This window comes from Athene noctua, chromosome 2 (genome assembly GCF_965140245.1).
Source record: "Athene noctua chromosome 2, bAthNoc1.hap1.1, whole genome shotgun sequence".
Classification (NCBI taxonomy): Eukaryota; Metazoa; Chordata; class Aves; order Strigiformes; family Strigidae; genus Athene; species Athene noctua.
In genome coordinates, this window is record NC_134038.1 from 165,850,056 (window position 1) to 165,868,262 (window position 18,207).

Here is an 18,207-nt window from a genome sequence, read left to right on the forward strand (position 1 = left end):
CACCCATTGGGATGCCAGGTGCCTCCGTAGCCCAGCCTGGAGGTGGCTGATGTCTAAAATAAAAGGCTAAGCTGGCAGGGCAATGCTTTAGGTGGAAGGGGGATGGATAGTCACCTTGGAAAATTCAGTCACCCCAGTGGCAAGAGAGCCAGGTGCCTTTTGCAGCACATCCAAGCTTTTTAAAAGCTGGTTTTGTTTTGAGTGGTGGAACATCTGCAAAAATTGGCATTGGATGGGGGGGCGGGAGGGTCTGAAACCTCGTAACTTAAGCTATGTCCTCTCCAGTCTTGCTGATGACCCCCTTGTAATTTCAACCATTTCCATCTAGCTTCTCAGGGCAGCAAGGAGCTGACCATGTGTCTCCTTTTCTCAACTCCATTTTCAACTCCGTGCTGAAGAAGGGAGAGGACATAGCGTGCATACGGTGAAGAAACGGGAAGATGGTTGGGAAGCTGGATGATGCATGAGCAATATAATAGGTGAAAAGAGGACAGAGGTGGTTAACTCATTGATGCCGACGTTATTTTGGTGCGTCCATTGCCGGCAATGGACGTCGCTCCGGGAAAATCCCAACTCCTGGCATGAAAGGATTAAGTGAGCTATCTTTTTCTATACCTCTATACACAGGACTTGTAAGTCCTCGCCTTACAGGGCTCATACACTCCAACTCCTTAACCCGTGAGGAGTGTTGGCTGCTGCTACACACTCATCACGACACACTCTCACACTCTCCAGCGGGGTAAGTTTTCAGCCTGGGCTCGTGCACGCCGTTCCCGCTCTCCGAGGAAGTGGTGCATATCTCCTCCCATGCTGAAAACTCACTCTGAGTGGCTAAAGGCTGGTGGGTGGACACCCAGCAGGGTGCAGGTGGTGGTTCAACGTGGTTCTTCCAGGCGTCTTAGCTTGCTCCAGCCGGAGGATTGCGCTCAGGTAAGGCTCTGTGGACTGATCCGACCTGTGATGGAAGCCACGGACGGCGTGATGGCCAACAGATCTCTTGACGTCGCAGGAACAACCTGTAGGGTCAGCACTGCCAAGCATGGCAAGCTTTTCTCAACGTTCTTTTTGTGGCTTATGTTTCAGTAGCTAAGGCTGAGGGACAGGAGAACACGTTTGGCTTCAAGTGTGGCACATGCTTAATAGCGTCAGTGTTTTCAGGGTGCTCTGGCCTTTGGGGTTTCCTTGCTGTTTACACCAAAGCAGGGCCTTGAGGTCCTGCAGCTCCACTCCCCAAGCCATAGGCTTCTTGTGATGACCCGTTACATGTCTGAAATACATCCCATAGTGAACCCGTGTGCTCTGCCAGCTGGCTAATGCCATGCAAACTCAACTGCTGACTGCTGCAGAACGTCCTGCCATGCTTGGGGGTTGCTCTGCTGCGGGTGGGACTGAGCTTTTGGCATCTTCCTCCACCCCTGGATGGGCAGATGATGCCCTCACCTTCTGGGGAGGGGGCAGGTAGGAGTTGTAGCTCTGAGGATCCCCAGACCTTGCCCTTAGGAGTTGGAGAAGACTTATTTTTTTGAGGAAAAACCTTTTGAAAGAGCCAAGAGTCTTGGGTTTAAAAGATTTTAGTTGGACACTTGTAGCCTTACAGGTATTTAGCGGTGACTTGGAGTTCAAGCTGAGGTGTTACCCCAGTTTTCCCAAAGTGAACTTTCTCTTTTGCAGTGAAAACACCAATTTTGTGAGCTTAATCAGCCTGAACAGGGATAGCAGAGCTTGCGTGACCCAGGTAGACCAAGCTTTCATCTTCCCCTAGGGTGGTCTTTCCAGATCACATCCAATACTTCTTGACAGGACAGCCCTGTGAAGCTGCTCTTGCCTGTCCTCTGCCCAGCCAAGCTGTCCTGGAGTGACTGGTTCTTGCTCCAGCATGCACACTGCATTCTTTAATTAAGAGGCTTATAATTTGTTACAACTTAGAGCAAGAAATAGTTTGCAAAAACAATAGGCAGTGGTGAGCAGCCAGGCTGTTGTTCGTGGTGGGTTTTTCTGGCCTTCACACAGGGGTGTTGTGGCATTAGTCCTTTTTCTTGCTCTCCTTCGTCCCTTGGCATTGTGTTGGAGCTTTGTGCTCCTGCAGGGGAGCTGCAGAGAAGGAGAGGAAAGGAACATCACAGGAGGGAGGAAGGCACGCACAAGGAGATGAAGCCCTGGCTGGTGGAGCATTGGGTATCCAGCCTGGTAGGGAATGGATTCAGTTGCACGTTTCTTCAACAAATTGACAGCAAGCTCAGAGTACTCCAGAGCAGAGTTAGGTGAGACAACACGGTCTGCAGGTTGCATTGGCTTTGACTGCATAAGCCCTGGCAGATGTGGCAAGTTCCAGCACGCTGGACGTGGCTTTCCAGTTCTACATCCAGGCTTTGGGATTCTTCTCCTCAGCCCCAGGAGAGATGTGCCTGGTCCCCAGAAGCTTGGAAGCATGGCTGGGTTGGCACAGGTCGGTGTAGGAGAGCAGTCAGCCCTTTGCCAGCTGTGCTTGTGTTGGCACAAATGCAAAACCAGCCTCTACCTGGTTGTGCTGTTGTTTCCCTGCAGCCTGTTAGTGGTGTCCATTGGTCTTTAGTCCCATTAAATCAGAAATAACTGGCAGCTAAGGGACAGATTTCCAGAGAGGGTTTCATCAGTCACAGTATTTCTTTATGTTTCATCCTTTGAGTCTTGAGACCGTTCTGCAGCTCTCTGCCTCTCCCAAGCCCAGGATGGTTTTGTGTCTGCAGCTGGACAGCCTAAAATCATGGGGCCTTTTTTCTTTTCTTTTGTTTGTAACAGACTTGTATCGCTTTTCTTTCTGTATTTAATTTTCTGTGTGATTCATTAAAAATTGTTCTGGAAGGTAGAGAAAGCCATTTGGACTCTGTTAGTGGCGGTTGCATTCATTTAGCAGTTATGCATGCTCAAAGCCAGCAGCTTCCGTTTCCAAAAATAAAATAGGCTTTTCTTCGGAGTTCCCCCTGGCTTGCGTCTGGCTTGACCACCATCTGGTTTTCATGGAGCAATTTTGACATATTCCTCTGTTTTGTTGCTGGTTCAAAGACTCAGCTGCCTCCATCTTCACCAGACTGATGCTGGAGGCTCTGTAGCCTGCTGGGTAGATCTGTAGTTGCTCTCCAGTGAGACGTAGCTCGCTCCCCACTTCATAATTATTGTATTTTGAGCTGCCTGGACCTTTGTTAGGGCAATCTGATTTGATGGGACGGATCCTGACATGCATTCACCCTATGGTCACCCATAGCCATGTCTTTCAGAGGAAGGTGCTTTCTCCTACCTAGGGAGGGCAGATGCTTTCTTGCTCCTTGCATCTTCAACCATCTTTGACCTTGAAGCTTAGACTCGGTGATCTCTGTTGAGTTGGAATCACTGTATTTCTTAGCTTCAGCAGCAGTGCTTTCAATGTCGTGGTGAACCAAAAGCAACATGGGGCAGTGCCATGTTCACCAAGTTCACCTACTCAAGGTGACCCCTATCCTCCTATTCCCACTGATCCTTTCTTCCAGTAGTTTCCCTTGGCATGTCCTGCTGTTTAATGGGACAAATAATTTTAGGAGCTGAGGAGGCTGATCTAGCTTAGCTCTTCCCTCCACTCACCTGCTGCATTGTCCTTGAGCTGTCCTGGCTGGTTCATCCATCATCTCATGGCTGGGTGGCTCCTCATCACACCTTCTCCCCCACTGATGGGGACACTGCTCAGGCCAGACCTGCCATGATTTTTTTAAAGAGTGCATCTGAGAATGAACTTTTGAGGCCGGGGAGGGGTGTGTGTGTGTTATGTAAGAGAGAGAAAAAAATAGAGAAAACCTGATGCTGGTGGGTGTTTTTGGGTCTGCAGAATCTGCCTTTGTGCTCCACTCCATCCCATCTCAGGCAGTAAGAGGCAAAGTCATTCCTGCTGCTGGACATAGAGGCTGTATTATCCCTGCCAGCTCCTTCTGCATCCCTCCCCACCTCAAACAGTGAGCTGCTACCTTGGTTCTTTGCATTTAGTTAAGAAACACACTAGATTTGGGGTCTTTTCAGCCATAGAAAGTGTGTAAATAAGTAAGAATAATTTTAAAAGAGTGTATTTACAGACTTTTAATGCCTCTCATCACAGCATACCTGTTTGCAGACACTTCAGATGTGTTTGCTGTGTTTTGTTCAGGCTCCACAGAAAAATAAAATAGGTATTTAAAAAAATTAAAATCTTGGCCAAAATCACTTTTACTTTTTTTTTTTAACTTCCAGCAGCACTTTTGAAGTGGTTTTGTCCTGTGAACAGACCACAACAGGGTTTCTTACACTTTCATTTATTTCACCAAAGGAAAATACATTTTCTTAGCCCACGGAGGCACATGCTGCTTTTTTTTTTTTTTTTTTTTTTTACTCTATCACAATAAAAGTGAGATTCTCAAACCTGAGTGTTCTCATTAAATACAGTGTTGGAGGTGGGCACATTGCTAACGAGTGATGCAATCTGGTGCAACTGGGCAGCCTAGAGGAGACAGCAGTCAATTAATTAATTTCCAACCAGCTTTAAAAAATCAGGTTGGATTTTGTTTAGAAAATGAATGTTATATAAGGTTGAGAGTCAACTCAAGCTAAAGCTTTGTATTTCTGAGTGTAGGGAAGTTTTAAATACCCAACTGGAAGCAGCCTTTATTCCCCCAATAACAGTTCAATACATATGTTTCTCCCCTCTGCCTCATCCATGCCCTAAACTAAAGGATATTTTAGCTCTCTACAGAAGGTCCCTGATGTTTTTCCCCTGAGGCATCAAGGTGTGATGGGTGATTGTGGCATCTCATTGAGTATGAAGAATTAATGGGATGGTCATGGACTTGGGGAGGTGCCTTCACCAAGGTTTTGGCTTTGCTCCACTTCCAGTCCTAGAAAATCCACAAATCCTGCCGTGGAAAAGCTGGGAACTCAGCACACTCCACCGGAACAGCTTCTTTGTGTAGTGTTGAGTGTATCTTCTATGAATTGTCTTCTTTTTGGGATGCAGCTGCAGCCTCCATCAGGGATGCCCCACATTTTCTCTGATTTTGCATAGTTGGCGCATTTGGTTTTACTTCCTTTCACCTGGCCATACCAGTCATATTCAGCCAGAAAATAGCTGGTTCCTCACATTCTACTTCAAATACCTGGATATTCTTGTGAATTGCTGTAGTACTTCAGGAAGGGAACGGAGCAAGGGCTTGATTCAGACTGGATTTAAAAACAAATGAGCTTTTACTTCCAAGCCACCAGCACTTGGCCAGTTAGTAATGCTACAAAATCTTCCTGTACCTTCAACACGCTGTAGGATCGTTAACATCACTAATATGATAAAATATCACTTACACTTTGCGTGCCAGACTACTGCAATTAAAAACCCAGTCGAAAACACAGTGATGCTACTTAAACTTGTTTCGTAATCTGAAGTGATACAGGGTTGCTTAACATGATATCAGACTAATTGTTGTGTAATCCAGTGATGTTTAACAGGTGTACTGAGCTGTGGCAGCCCCAGCCTCAGCAAAACCAGGACTCTAGGGAAGCCTTAATCTTCATTCCTAAATCCTGTCCCATTTTATTAAGTTAACGGAATGGTATTGATGAGTGATGTGCTCCTGTGGCTTTTGGGGTTCAGCAAGGTGTAGTGTGCCATCCATCTGTCCGTGAGAAGTGGTTTCTGGCTCAAATAACTTGAAGTTGCAAAGCATTACCTATCGCCTTGGCAAAATGTGTTAGCAAAACGCGCTCTTCTGGGCTGGCTTGCTTTGAGGAGCCTCTTCTCCCCTTCCTTCCTGCAGTGCTGTCTCTGCTGGGAGTTTCAAACAAAGCACAAAGCAAGAGGCATAACCCCAGGGCTGCTGGTGGGTCAGCAAAGCAATAAATAATTAAAAGAGCTGTAGCATCTCTTGTAATTTCCTGTTGTAAAGCAGCGCCTTTTCTTCAGCACTCTCTGATGTTGCTGTGGCAGGAACCCCCCCCCATCCACCTGAGCCGGGGTCCTGGTTTCTCCCAGGAGGCCAGTGCAGGTGTCAGTCAGTGGCATTTGGGACCAACCCAGCGTGGGCAGAAATCTTGGGGACCGGTGATGCTGGCAAGGGGCTGTGGGTGCAGCTGAGGGGCTGTTAGAACAAATAATAATGATGGAAAGTAAACGCTGGGTTGGGTTTAATGCGATACACTTAAAGATCAGACAGGATAATTAAATGAGGTGATATGAGGATGCCCTAAAGACCTTTGTAAGTTAAAAAAAGCAGCTGCATACTGCAAGCCCCACAGCTCAGCAGAAATCTCCTGTCCCCAGTTTATTGCGGCAGCAGGTTTGGAGTGAAGCTGGGTGCTGCTCAGCCTTCCGAACCATGACCTGCCCTGAAATACAGGCAGAAGAAACATGGATTTGTTTGAAATACGTGACTTAGTACCAGGAATCATGCTGAGTATCCAGATACTAGAAGGTCAAAAATACTGCAAGTGATGGGTAACAACCCAAGCGTGTTTAACAGGGGATTCCCTCAATGCTGGGGGTGGGATGGGGCATAGAATTACAGAATCATCAAGGTTGGAAAAGACCTTGAACATAATCTAGTCCAACCATTAGGCATGAAGGGGACCAAAATCAGGCTGGAGCTTGGTGGCGTGACAAGGGCTGGGCTTCTGGAGGCCTTGGAGCTGCAGAGGTTCCTTTGGGTGTGCATCATAACCTGCTTTGCTTTGAGCCCTTGGTGCCCTGTGGCATTAAGAGCACACAGGCAGTGGCTGTGGTCAGGACAGGTCCTCCTCCCTGCCTTGGGCCCCGTGGATCTGCTGCCCCATGGATGGGGGGCAGCTCCCCAGCTTGGCAGGGCTCAGGTTGAGCTGGGTGGGCACAGGCAGCGTGCCTGAGCTGTGGAAAGAGAAGGGTTTGAGGTTAAAGGGGAGCATTAGCAATGCTTTTGCATCCCACACCACTGCTCTGCACTCTCCTGATCTGGTTTTCCTGCTCCTGCCTCGTGATCCATAGCAAACCTGTAAATAAATAAGAACAGTTAAAAAAGGGTACATTTCCAAACTCCTAGTGCCCCTCAGCACTGGAAGAGGTCACAGCACACATGATAGCATAACTGCAGATGCTTCAAGCGGTGTGTTAGGCTCCATGGGAAAGCTAAAAATATTAAAAAAACCCACCCTTGGCTAAAATAACTTTTTTTTAACCTTCAGCAGCACTTTTAAAGTGGTTTTGTCTTGTGAACAGACTACAGCAGGGTTTCTTATACTTTCATTTATTTCATCAGAGGAAAATACATTTTATGAGGCTGGAACGTGGCACTCAGAATATATTTTTTGTACATATGTATAATAAAAGTATATATATCTCTGAGGTGCAAACCTCAAGGAGTTCAACAAGGCCAAGTGCAAGGTCCTGCCCATGGGTCGGGGCAATCCCCAGCACAAACACAGGCTGGGTGAGGAGGGGATGGAGAGCAGCCCCAAGGAGAAGGACTTGGGGGTATTAGTGGGCAGAAAACTGCCTGTGAGCCATCAAAATGCACTCGCAGCCCAGAAAGCCACCCGTGTGCTGGGCTCACCCAGAGCAGTGTGGGCAGCAGGGCGAGGGGGGGGATTCTCCCCCTCTGCTCCACTCCCGTGAGACCTAGGTGGTACTTAAGGTCTCTTCCAGCCCAAACCATTCTGTGATTCTGTGATGTTCTACTTAGTTGAAACGTGGATGTAGAAAGTTGCTGGGTGCAGGGAAAAAGTGAGTTTCTTTGGTAGTTGCAGGTTATCTGGGTGATACAGCTTGATATAAAAAAGAATCATAGAATCCTGGAATGGTGTGGGCTGGAAGGGACCTTAAAGATCATCCAGTTCCAACCCCCTGCCACAGGCAGTGAAACCTTCCACTAGCCCAGGTTGCCCAAAGCCCCATCCAACCTGGCCTTGAACCCTTCCAGGGAGGGGGCAGCCACAGCTGCTCTGGGCAACCTGTGCCAGTGTCCCACCACCCTCACAGGGATCAATTTCTTCCTTAGATCTCATCTAAATCTCCCCTCCTGCAGTTTAAAACTGTTACCCCTTGTCCTATCCCTACACCCCCGATCAAGAGTCCCTCCCCCCTTTCCTGTAGCCCCTTTCAGCCCTGGGAGGCCGCTCTAAGGTCTCCCCGGAGCCTTCTCTTCTCCAGCTGAACCCCCCAACTCTCTCAGCCTGTCCTCACAGGGGGGTGCTCCAGCCCCCCCAGCATCCTCGTGGCCTCCTCTGGCCCCGCTCGAGCAGGTCTGTGTCTGTCTTGTACTGAGGACCCCGGAGCTGGATAAGCAGAGTTGTCTGCTGCAGGAGAAGGGATGGTGGGTGTTGGCATCTGATCTCAGCAGCCTTCAATAGGTGCTTGCTTGGTCAAAGGGGTTTACTCAGAGCTAGGAGATGGCTTCCTGCTCATTTCCCTTGGGATGCTCCAGTGTTGATCTGGGGAACATCATGGGAAACACAGTGGATACCATCTCTGTTTCTCCTGTGTGGTGAAACTGCAGCTGTCAGACAATCACAGAATCTTAGAATATCTTAAGTTGGAAGGAACCCATAAGGATTATCAAGTCTAACTCCCTGCTCCTTGCTGGACTACCTAAAACTGCCTTGAAGACCAGGATGGGTACAACAAGAGGTCTTCAGGTGGTAGACAGGCATGTCACTACGGTGTCATTAGAGGACAGGTCAGATGCCCGCGTTCACCTGTGTTTGCCAGGGCAGGGATTCGTGGCCTTGGACACCCTGAGAAATAAAAACTCAGCTGGGATGTGTGCTGGTTGTGGTCACTGTGGGAACACCAGGGCTGACACAATAAGAGGCAGAAGAGCACAGTTTCACACGTGGAGGGTAGCTTGTTTAATGGCAAATGTTGCTCATTCACTGGTCCAGCAGAGCTGCAAGTTCAGGTGCTCGTAGCACATGGGTGGGATGGCCAGCTTAGATCCTGCAGCACTTGGCCCAAAACCCCACCTAAATTCATCAAACATGAACTGCTGATCAGAAGCAGTATATAGAAAGCACCACAGTAATTTGCCTGAAACCAGAATTTTGCTTCAAGAGATGCTATTTTCTGGATTTAATTATTTTATGATTAAATTGTTAAATTATTAGCACCGTGTTACGATTCTTGCAGCCCCGTAGATATCGGGGTTGTTCTTGTGAATAGATGAAACTCTGACCCTGCTTGTGGCTTTTGCTTTACAGGAGGTGTACCGGATCCCAAAGAAGAGCCAAGCAGAAAAGGATAACAGTGGTACGTACTCGCATTTGCCCATGTATCTCTCCGCTCCTATGAAACCACTTAATTTTCTCAGTTTGAAAACAGCTCCTTGTAAAAAAAAGAAACAACAAACCAAAAAACCAGCTATTTGAAAAAAACAGCTCCTGAAAATAGGGAGGATAATCTAAGCAGTGGGTGATGGGGAATGTAGCCCTGAGGCTGATACGGGGCAACCTGCAACTTGTTTGAATGAAGACTCTGTTGTTGACTAACAGAAGCTACTGAAACTTGAAGAGGAGGGAGCTAGAAATGCTCTGAATTATAAAAATTCTCTTTTATCTGTTTTTCCCAAAAGCGGACCGTGGGAGAGAGACAGCCGGGCACAGGGATCAGACTCCTACTCCAAAGAACCCCATCCTGAGCAGAGATCCCGAGAGGCAGAGCCAGAGCAAAGAGAAGAAGAGACGGAGAGACTCGTTGTCCCCTCCATCCTCGGCGTACGAGCGAGGAACGAAGAGGCCAGAGGACAGGCAAGTTTTCTGGCAGCGGTGGTGGCAGCAGGGCTGAGGATCTGACTGCTGGGCTGGGAGTGTTGGATCTGTGGTAATCCTGGGTAAAAACTCTGGGGAAAAATGGTCCTGGTGATCCTTGAAAAAACCCAGGGATGGGGAAGGAAAATTTTCACCTGGATGAATCCCATGGGTGTGGTGAGAGGCAGTCCCTGGCTGGAGTTGGGTGGCTCCTTGGTGTTAGGTGGCCTCTCCTCTTGGATAACCTCCACCTTCATCTTCAGACACTTTTTGCAATTAGATGAGTGATGAGGGAAGCTACATCCAGCTCCTGCACAGGAGTTAGGGATGTAGCCCTCATAATGCAAAGAGGTCTTCTGAGTCCTTCAAAACCCATCCCCTTCTGCTCCGCATCTCCCCAGTGCACTTGGGGCTTAGTCTAAACTTAAAATTAGAGCAAGAGCGAGCAGTACCCAAGCCAAACAGGATTTGGAACACAAAACTACTTCCTTGACCAAGTGAATATCCCCCAAACCCATCGAGCACAAGGAAAACAGGCCAGGTAGGTATGACCCCACCAAGCTGGTGCCGTGTCTCCTGCTTTCCCCTGGGAATGGTGGCATCGTGCTCTCTTGCCTGAGAGGTGTTTTTTAAGTTTTAAATAATTTAAATCACTTGTGGTGATTTTACTTTGTGTTTCTTTTTTGTGGGTGCTCTCTTGCCCGATGGATTCCTGTGTGTGTGTTTTGCAAGTGATGGATACAAGGGAGAGTGAGGACTTCAACTTTACTCACATCTTACAACAAAAAAGAAAAAAAAAAAAAAAAAGATTTTTAAACACAGGTTGTCTAGGGAAACAAGCCATGAAGTCTATATAAGCTCCAGTAAAAGTATAAAATACTTTGAATTACAGTGTGAACAGATGCTGAAGATAAAGTGGAAAATAAAAGCAACTGATTTGTGTTGCACTAGTATGAGTTATGCCCTTCCACATGAAGTATTTCTGCTGACAGTGTCTGGTGAGATGGGTTTAGAAGAGTAAAGATAAGGGCTAGATAACTGAAATGTAGATGACGTTTGTCTTGATGAGTTGGCCAGTTCAGGGAACAATCAGAAAGAGAAAATATTTTTAATTATTCTTTGTTCTTCCAGATTTTAAGTGAGAATCAGTGCAACGACCCTGGCAGCCACCCAAATCTGCCTTTTCCTATCAATTCAGACCGTTGCTTTTAGAGCACCTGAGCCTTCTGCTGGCTCTTGGGGTTATTCCCCAGCACCTCACAACAGCCAAACCCTGGAGGAGCCAGTGCCTAGTCTGAGGCAGCACCCGAATCAGCATCTGTTTGCTGCCAGATGCTCCTTTTCCTCCCTCGAAAGTTGATTCTTAATTAAGAGAAGGAAAATATTACACGTCTTGCATTTCAGGGAGGCTTCAGATCGTGTTAAAGGCAGTCAGAATACCGAGGAATTTCCTTTAAAGAAGTCAGTTTTCTGTTGTCCCTCTTAAATGAGGGAACAATGGGTGGTGAGTCAGCCAGACGAGGAAACTTCTGTCCTTGTGTTAAGCGACGCTGGGAAACTTTAAAACATCTGGATGAAAAATAAGATGTAAATCTATAATGCTGTAGTGTAAATTTATACTACTGTATTTAACCATTTGGAGGGTGGAAACACAACTGAGGTCTAGGGGTAGAAGTGGAGCTGGGGAATGGCATTGTGTCAAGAGATAGGAAGAAGGATGGTATAAATAGGGTATTTTTGGTGTTATTTTAAATAGAACAAGCTCTTTTGCAGGCGAGGAATTGCCTGCTCTGGCTTTTCCCTCCTGTGGCCACATCCTCCTCAGGGAGCAGTGCTCGCCAGGAGGACCAGGGTGCCAGCATCCTTCTCTGGGGATGCTCTCCCTGCTCCAACTGTCCCTCTTTATATTTGTTATAGGAAGCATTTAACAACAACAACAAAAAAAACAGATGGAGAGAGAAGCAGAGTAGATACAAGAGCATTGCTGCTTGCTCTACACTAAACCCTCAGTTTTCTTTTGGCTGTCCCTTCACGCTGGCTGCCTCTCATGTAAACTCTCCAGGCAGTGCCAGGAAAGACTTTAATTATTGAAATTGAGCTCTTCACATCAGTAAGGTTCGCATTAACAGATCCTTGCAGCTACTCTGGGAATGCAAGGAAACATCTTAAATGTATCTGTTGGTAGCGATGTGCTTTTGATATGTAAGTGGGACGCATGAACATGAAGTGAGTATGTAGAGAATATGGTGGATGCTTTGTAGAATCCATTCTGTTAGGGCTGCAAAGCATTTTTGCTTGTAATCCCTGTTTTACCACACTCATAACTTCTCAAAATATCCACCTTTGATCTGAAATTTTCCATGGTTGAGGTCTGATCAAAGTCCTTAGGCTTTCTTTTTTTTTTTTTTTTGTCTTCTTCTTTAACTCCTTGGAAAATTCCCTCCAGCTGCTCTGTGTTTCTGGATGAAAATTCTTATTTGTAAAAAAGGGATTAAAAAAAAAATCCATCCACACTTTTATTATTTTTTTAAGCTGAATCTGTGGTCTAGTAAATAGCATAACTCTAAGCAGAAACGTGCTGTTTGTAATTCCCTTGTTCTTCGTCATGTCTGCAAACACACAGCATCTGCAGGTCTGCCAATGTGGGGAGGTCAAGAGAAGAAAGCTGGGGTGCTTTCCCCGTCGCTGAGCTGCCTTGGTCTTTGGGGGTGAAGATGCTGTGGTGGGAGCTGCGCCTCCTCTTTGGAGAGCTTCTTCCAAACCCCTTCTTTGTTGGTCCTGCTTTGGGAAACTGGCAGAGGGTCTCCAACACGAGCACCCAGCCTGTTTGGGGGGCACCTCGCTCATTCTACCCTCTCCTGGCGTTGCCTGTTGGCCTTGGAGGTGTTGCCTCCACTCTCTGGGTATCTTGGTGCTGCCTAGCAGGTCCTCCAGACTGCTACTGCTGCATCTTTTCATCTCCATTGGCTTCAGCCAACTGAAGTTGGTAAATCCAATGGGACTTAGCTCATCCTCCACCCTGGCTCCTTGCTTGTGGATGAGCAGGGTCAGTGGGTGTTTCTCCCCTCTATGAGTTGCTGTGGTTGGTCAAGCAGCTGAAAATGAATGTTTTTAGGAAATGATGCTGCTGCTGTTGGGTGTTTGGGTTCCCCCCAGGCCTGACACCATCAGTGGTGGCCCTTTTGCTGCTGGAGCCCCAAACCTGCAGCTTTCTAAGGTTTCACAAAGCCTTTTCTTTCTCTCTCAGGTATGACACACCAGCATCCTCAAAGAAGAAAGTCCGGCTTAAGGATCGCAACAAGCTATCCACAGAGGAGCGCAGGAAGCTCTTTGAGCAGGAGGTTGCCCAGCGGGAAGCCCAGAAACAGCAACAGCAACTGCAAAACCTGGGAATGGCATCACCCCTGCCCTACGAGTCCATGGGCTATGGCACGCCCCACCACAGCTTCATCGGCTACCCACCTGGCTACCCCATGCAAGCCTACGTAGACCCCAGCAACCCCAACGCCGGCAAGGTGCTGCTGCCCACACCCACCATGGATTCCATGTGCTCACCGGCAGCCTATGAGCACCCCCAGACTTTGGTTGGGCACACGGTGGAACCAAGCCTAACTACTCCTCAGCCGGTACCAGTAGTCCAACATGTAGCAACGACGATGGAGGTGACAACTCCACAGTATGTAGCACAAAGCGATACCGTGGTCCATCAAGAACCCAACGTGGCCGTCCTGCCCGTGGCCACACCGGGACCGGTGCAGAGCCAGAGCTACGGGGTCTGGGATTCCAGCCAACAGACTGTGGCTGTACAACAGCAGTACTCACAAGCCCAGTCCCAACCAGCCATATATTACCAAGGACAGACCTGTCAGACCGTTTACGGTGTGACATCCCCCTACTCGCAGACGACCCAACCAATTGTACAGGTAATTTCCCTTTCAGACACAGCCTGGCATGAAACACCCACAAACAAAGGGTATCAGCCTGGTGCACTTCATTTCCTCATGCTTTACTAGTGTTCTTATATTAGAGCGTCCTACTTTGCACTTCTCAGATAACTTCCCATCCAAGAATCTGATTTCCCATCTAGGCAGGGTATTTTCCATGTACAAGCTCTATGTATCTTAGTTGTTGGGGCCAAGCTTGCAGAGACTTTTTTAAACTTGTTTATAAAAGTGATGGTTTTTGTGATTGTTGATTCTTGTGAACAGATATTCCTAGGTAAGAGCTTCCACTGCCACTGGCCAAGTAAGCAGTAAAATGTGGAGGTGTGAGCTTACCTTCCGTTGGATTTTGGAAGCAGGAGCTACCAGCTCCGGTATGACTCAAACCAAACAAAAAACCCAACGGATCAACCTTCTTTATCAGTTTTCTTGGAATTACATGCCCCCATCCCTCAGGCTCAGCCTTGAGTTCCACATGACTGTGGTGCAGTGCTGTCTCCTTCTACTTTGTCTTTGCTAATAAGGCCATTGGCATTCAGCAACTTGCCAATGCCTAGTTTTTCCTAAAAGCAAGATGTAAGCAATTGTGCTACTCCTGAGACAGCCAGTAGGCTAATTGTATGTGAAGATTGTTTGCTTGAACCCCACCTCAGTCACTAGTCGTTGCTGGTTGGTTTGGATGTTATCTTCCACTAGTCCCTGAGGACTATTACCCTCTTCTTGCTTCTGCTTTTTGGTTCCCAGTAAGGGAAGCTGCACCACAGCCTCCACTAATGGGTTTTTTGGTAAAACAAGCTGACTTGTGGTTGTCTGTGTTCCATTTCAGAGTTACGCCCAGCCGGGTCTCCAGTACATCCAGGGCCAGCAGATTTACACAGCTCATCCACAGGGAGTCATAGTGCAGCCACCGACAGCAGTAACCACGATCGTCGCAGCCGGGCAACCTCAGCCCATCCAGCAGGTGAGGCCTGCGGGGGTCAGAAGGGATGAGGAACCTTTCTCTACACCTACTTTGGGTTTATGTGATTCCCCACGGCTTCTGGGTGCTGTGAAAGCATTGGTGGTACCAGCTGGAGGAGCTTCCCGTGCAGCAGAGTGCTGACATCCTTCGGGGTGCCGCTCGCCAGGCTGGATGTGGCCATCAGACACATTTTGGGGGATTTTGAGCCCAGATCCTGTTCTGTTCCAGCTTTCTGCCAGCACATCCGAGAAGGCTGCGTATGAGTGGGCATGTGGGAGCTCTATGAACTGTTTTCACTGCTGAAATCCCTCCATCAGAAATGGTGGTTTTGGTATCCAGCATGGAGGATTTCAGAGCACCAGTGGCTGCATTATGAGCTCAGGGTGTGGTCGAGTGGGTGCTTGGGGTATTTGATGAAGAACTAGTGAAAGACATTATCCTCATCACTTCTTGGGCCAACACTAATGTTGTTTTTAAGTTTTACCTTCAAAAAAGTCTTTGTCGTGGGGGAAAGAGCTGTCAGGGCTGCACTGACCACTCTCACAACCACTCATTTCATCCCTTTTGTGGTATTTTCAGCCAGAGCTTGTGGTGACCAATAACCTTTTGGATTTGCCTCCACCGTCCCCTCCAAAACCCAAAACGATTGTCCTCCCACCCAACTGGAAAACAGCCCGAGATCCAGAGGGGAAGATCTACTACTACCATGTGGTAACAAGGTGGGTGTGATAACGAGGTGAGCGTGATGGCTGCTTTGGGGTTGGTTGGATGGCTCAAGCCAAGGAATCGGCTGTCTCGTTAGGCACCCAGCAGGATGGTGGGAGGCTGAGATTGCTCAAAATCTTTCCTTCACCCCCATAAATGTAGCCTGGGGATACAGCCCTGTTTTCTGCATGCAGGAGCATGATGATGAAAAACAATTTCCTTGCAAACGATGACTCCAGCCGTGCGTTGAGTCGTAACCTGGTGTGATAGAGCCCTGGTTTTTGTGGACAAAAGTGTGATGGTGGCAGTTTCCTTGCAAACAATGACTCCAGTTGTGTGTTGAGTCGTAACCTGGTGTGATAACGTGACAGTGAGGAATTCCAATTTTGACATCTCATTCCAAAAAAATATCCCATCAAAGCAACTTCTTTCACCCCAGCATCTTGGTCAAGTTGGATTTACTTCTTTTGACACCTTCTTTGGTTCCCATCGCTCTGCCAGAATACGAGGTGCCCCACACGGTGCTGAAATGGCAGCAGAGTTAACAGGTAGAGGAGACCTTGGCTGCCCGTGTGGCTCTGACAGCAGTTCCAGGCTGATACCCTGGTCTGTGGAGGCTTTGACGTGCGTGCGGGTGTTGCGTTGGGCACGCTGCGTGAACAGGTCTTGGGTGGCTCAGGGATCAGCCATGATCTGGGGTATGTGGCATAAAGGGTTGATTTTCTCACCCTAATTTTTTCCATCTTCTTTACTTCAAACTCCATGTGAGGGCTGTATGGGGATCCATCTCTCTAAAGGGTTAAGCCTGAGTATTTTCTTACAAATCCTGACTTTCTCGATACCAGTTATTGTTTCTTGCCCTCATTTCACTTCATCACTCGACCTTTTCAGTCTCCCATTTGGACTCCCTGCTGCTACCTTACACAGCAAGAGTTGCACCAACAGCACAGCAGGAGACAGTCAAACCCCAGGAAGAAAAAGAAAACGGTCGAGCAGGAATCTGTGATTTGTGCCATGGTTTGGAAGACTTGCAATGGGATGAGGAGACCCAATGAACTTTCCCCCTTGGCGAGGAATGCCTCCTCTGTGCATCTTCTGCAGCTGCACCAGAAGGCTCTAATTGAATATAATTAATCTTGAACTTTTTTGAGGAACACATGCTGGATTTCTTTCAGTCCTTCTTTTAACTGTCTATCTTCTGACAGCACAAAGCTAGTAGAGGAAAGGAAATTTTGCTTCTTAATAATAATAATCAAGAATATATTTAAGAATAGATAATATATTCTTAATAATAATTAAGAATAATACTTCTTAATTATTTCAATATTTTATTTTTACATAGCAATTACATCCATAGTGATCTTGAGGTCAGGGATTTTCAGCAGTATCTGGAGAATTTAGTAGCATGATGAATCATGTGGGAACTGGTTGAAACAAGACTTTCATGCTTCCCCCCAGCCTTTCCTGAAAAGTAGAAAGCCCTGAAGTGGGACAGGGTTTCTGATACAGATCAGAAACTTTGAGAAACTCAAACCAGTGGCTTCTTTTGATGCAGGCTTTCAGGATTTCTTGGTATTGAGCTGAAGTGCGCCCATCCTGACTTCCCACAGATTCTAGAAATGGAAGATAGTTGCTGCGTTAGGTCACCTCCAAACCTAACGGGGTCTGGAGATCTGTCCTTTGCAATTCCTCTTGTTTAGTCTGTTTGTGAGTGAGTCCTCTCACCTGATGGACCGTCCTGTACTAACTTCAGTCCTGTGAAGACAGTGGTCTGTCCTGCTGGCCCCTGTTTCTCCTGGTTGTTGTGTTCCTCCCCTGCTCTGTGGTTTTCCTTCCTGGCACCATCCTGTATCTTCTCTCAGATGCCGAGGGCTGCCTGCTCCTCTCTTCCCTGCCTTGAGGAAATCCAGACCAGTTCTTCCCGTTCTCACCCGGTTAGAGCGTGGTGGGGCTCTTCCCCACCCCTCGGCCTGACAAGCCCAGGCGGATTTTGATGACTTCTTCCATCTCAGTTGAAATGTCTCTGCAGAAATGCTGCTTCCTGCATGCAGTGAGCCCAGAAGAGCCCTAGTCCTGCCTTCAGCCTCTTCTAGCGTAGGGATGAGCTTCGTGTCATCTGCCCATCTGCCCTTCCAAGCTCCTGCTCCTTCTGTGGCCTTTCCCAAGATCTTTGGTCTGTGTTCTTTCCACAGTGGAGATACCTGTGGCTTGAGGTGCCAAGGGCTGACCCTGGCTCTTCAGGAAGGAGTTCCTGCCCCAGGGTCTCTGCTCTGATGTTTCCTATCTTTCCACACCAAAATCACTGACCATTTTTATTTTACACCTGTGACAAACATTTCTTGATCACACATTGAGTGTCACCAGTGATAGAATGGTGCAAATTCCCTTTTTTAAGTTCTTCTTGCTTGGCTTTAGTCTTCTCCAGCTTAGCAGCCTACTCAGACTCATCATTAATTGCCTTACACCCACGTTAAGATTTTTGATGACTGATGGAGACCAGATGTCCCAGCTGATGGGACAATCAATAAGCAGGTTACTTTTAAGAGAGTGACAGTGTTCCGTCTGTCTCTCTTCCTCCAGGCAAACCCAGTGGGACCCTCCTACCTGGGACAGCCCAGGGGATGATGCCAGCCTTGAACATGAAGCTGAAATGGACCTTGGGACCCCAACGTACGACGAAAACCCCATGAAGGTAAGTACAGGGGTCAGCAAGGGAAACTGGGAGTTAACATCTCTTGGGACAGACCACAGGATTAATCCTGCCCTGCAGAACAGGAGCAACAAATTCTGGGGCTGTTGCTGAGGTTGGAATGAACTTGAGGGGGATGATGGAGCAAGAGAAGTGACCTGAAATAAGTCGTAGTGGTT

General features: G+C 47.7%; 1 protein-coding gene across 1 annotated transcript in view; it reads left to right on the forward strand.

Annotated features, from left to right (window-relative positions):
* The window catches only part of SETD2 (SET domain containing 2, histone lysine methyltransferase), a 71,578-nt gene that overhangs the window by 43,312 nt on the left and 10,059 nt on the right, over window positions 1-18,207 (forward strand). The window contains exons 13-18 of the mRNA XM_074901060.1: window positions 9,187-9,235; window positions 9,558-9,732; window positions 12,980-13,655; window positions 14,500-14,634; window positions 15,214-15,353; window positions 17,920-18,031. Coding sequence (XP_074757161.1) covers window positions 9,187-9,235; window positions 9,558-9,732; window positions 12,980-13,655; window positions 14,500-14,634; window positions 15,214-15,353; window positions 17,920-18,031 — 1,287 coding nt within the window. The remainder of the gene's footprint in view (window positions 1-9,186; window positions 9,236-9,557; window positions 9,733-12,979; window positions 13,656-14,499; window positions 14,635-15,213; window positions 15,354-17,919; window positions 18,032-18,207) is intronic.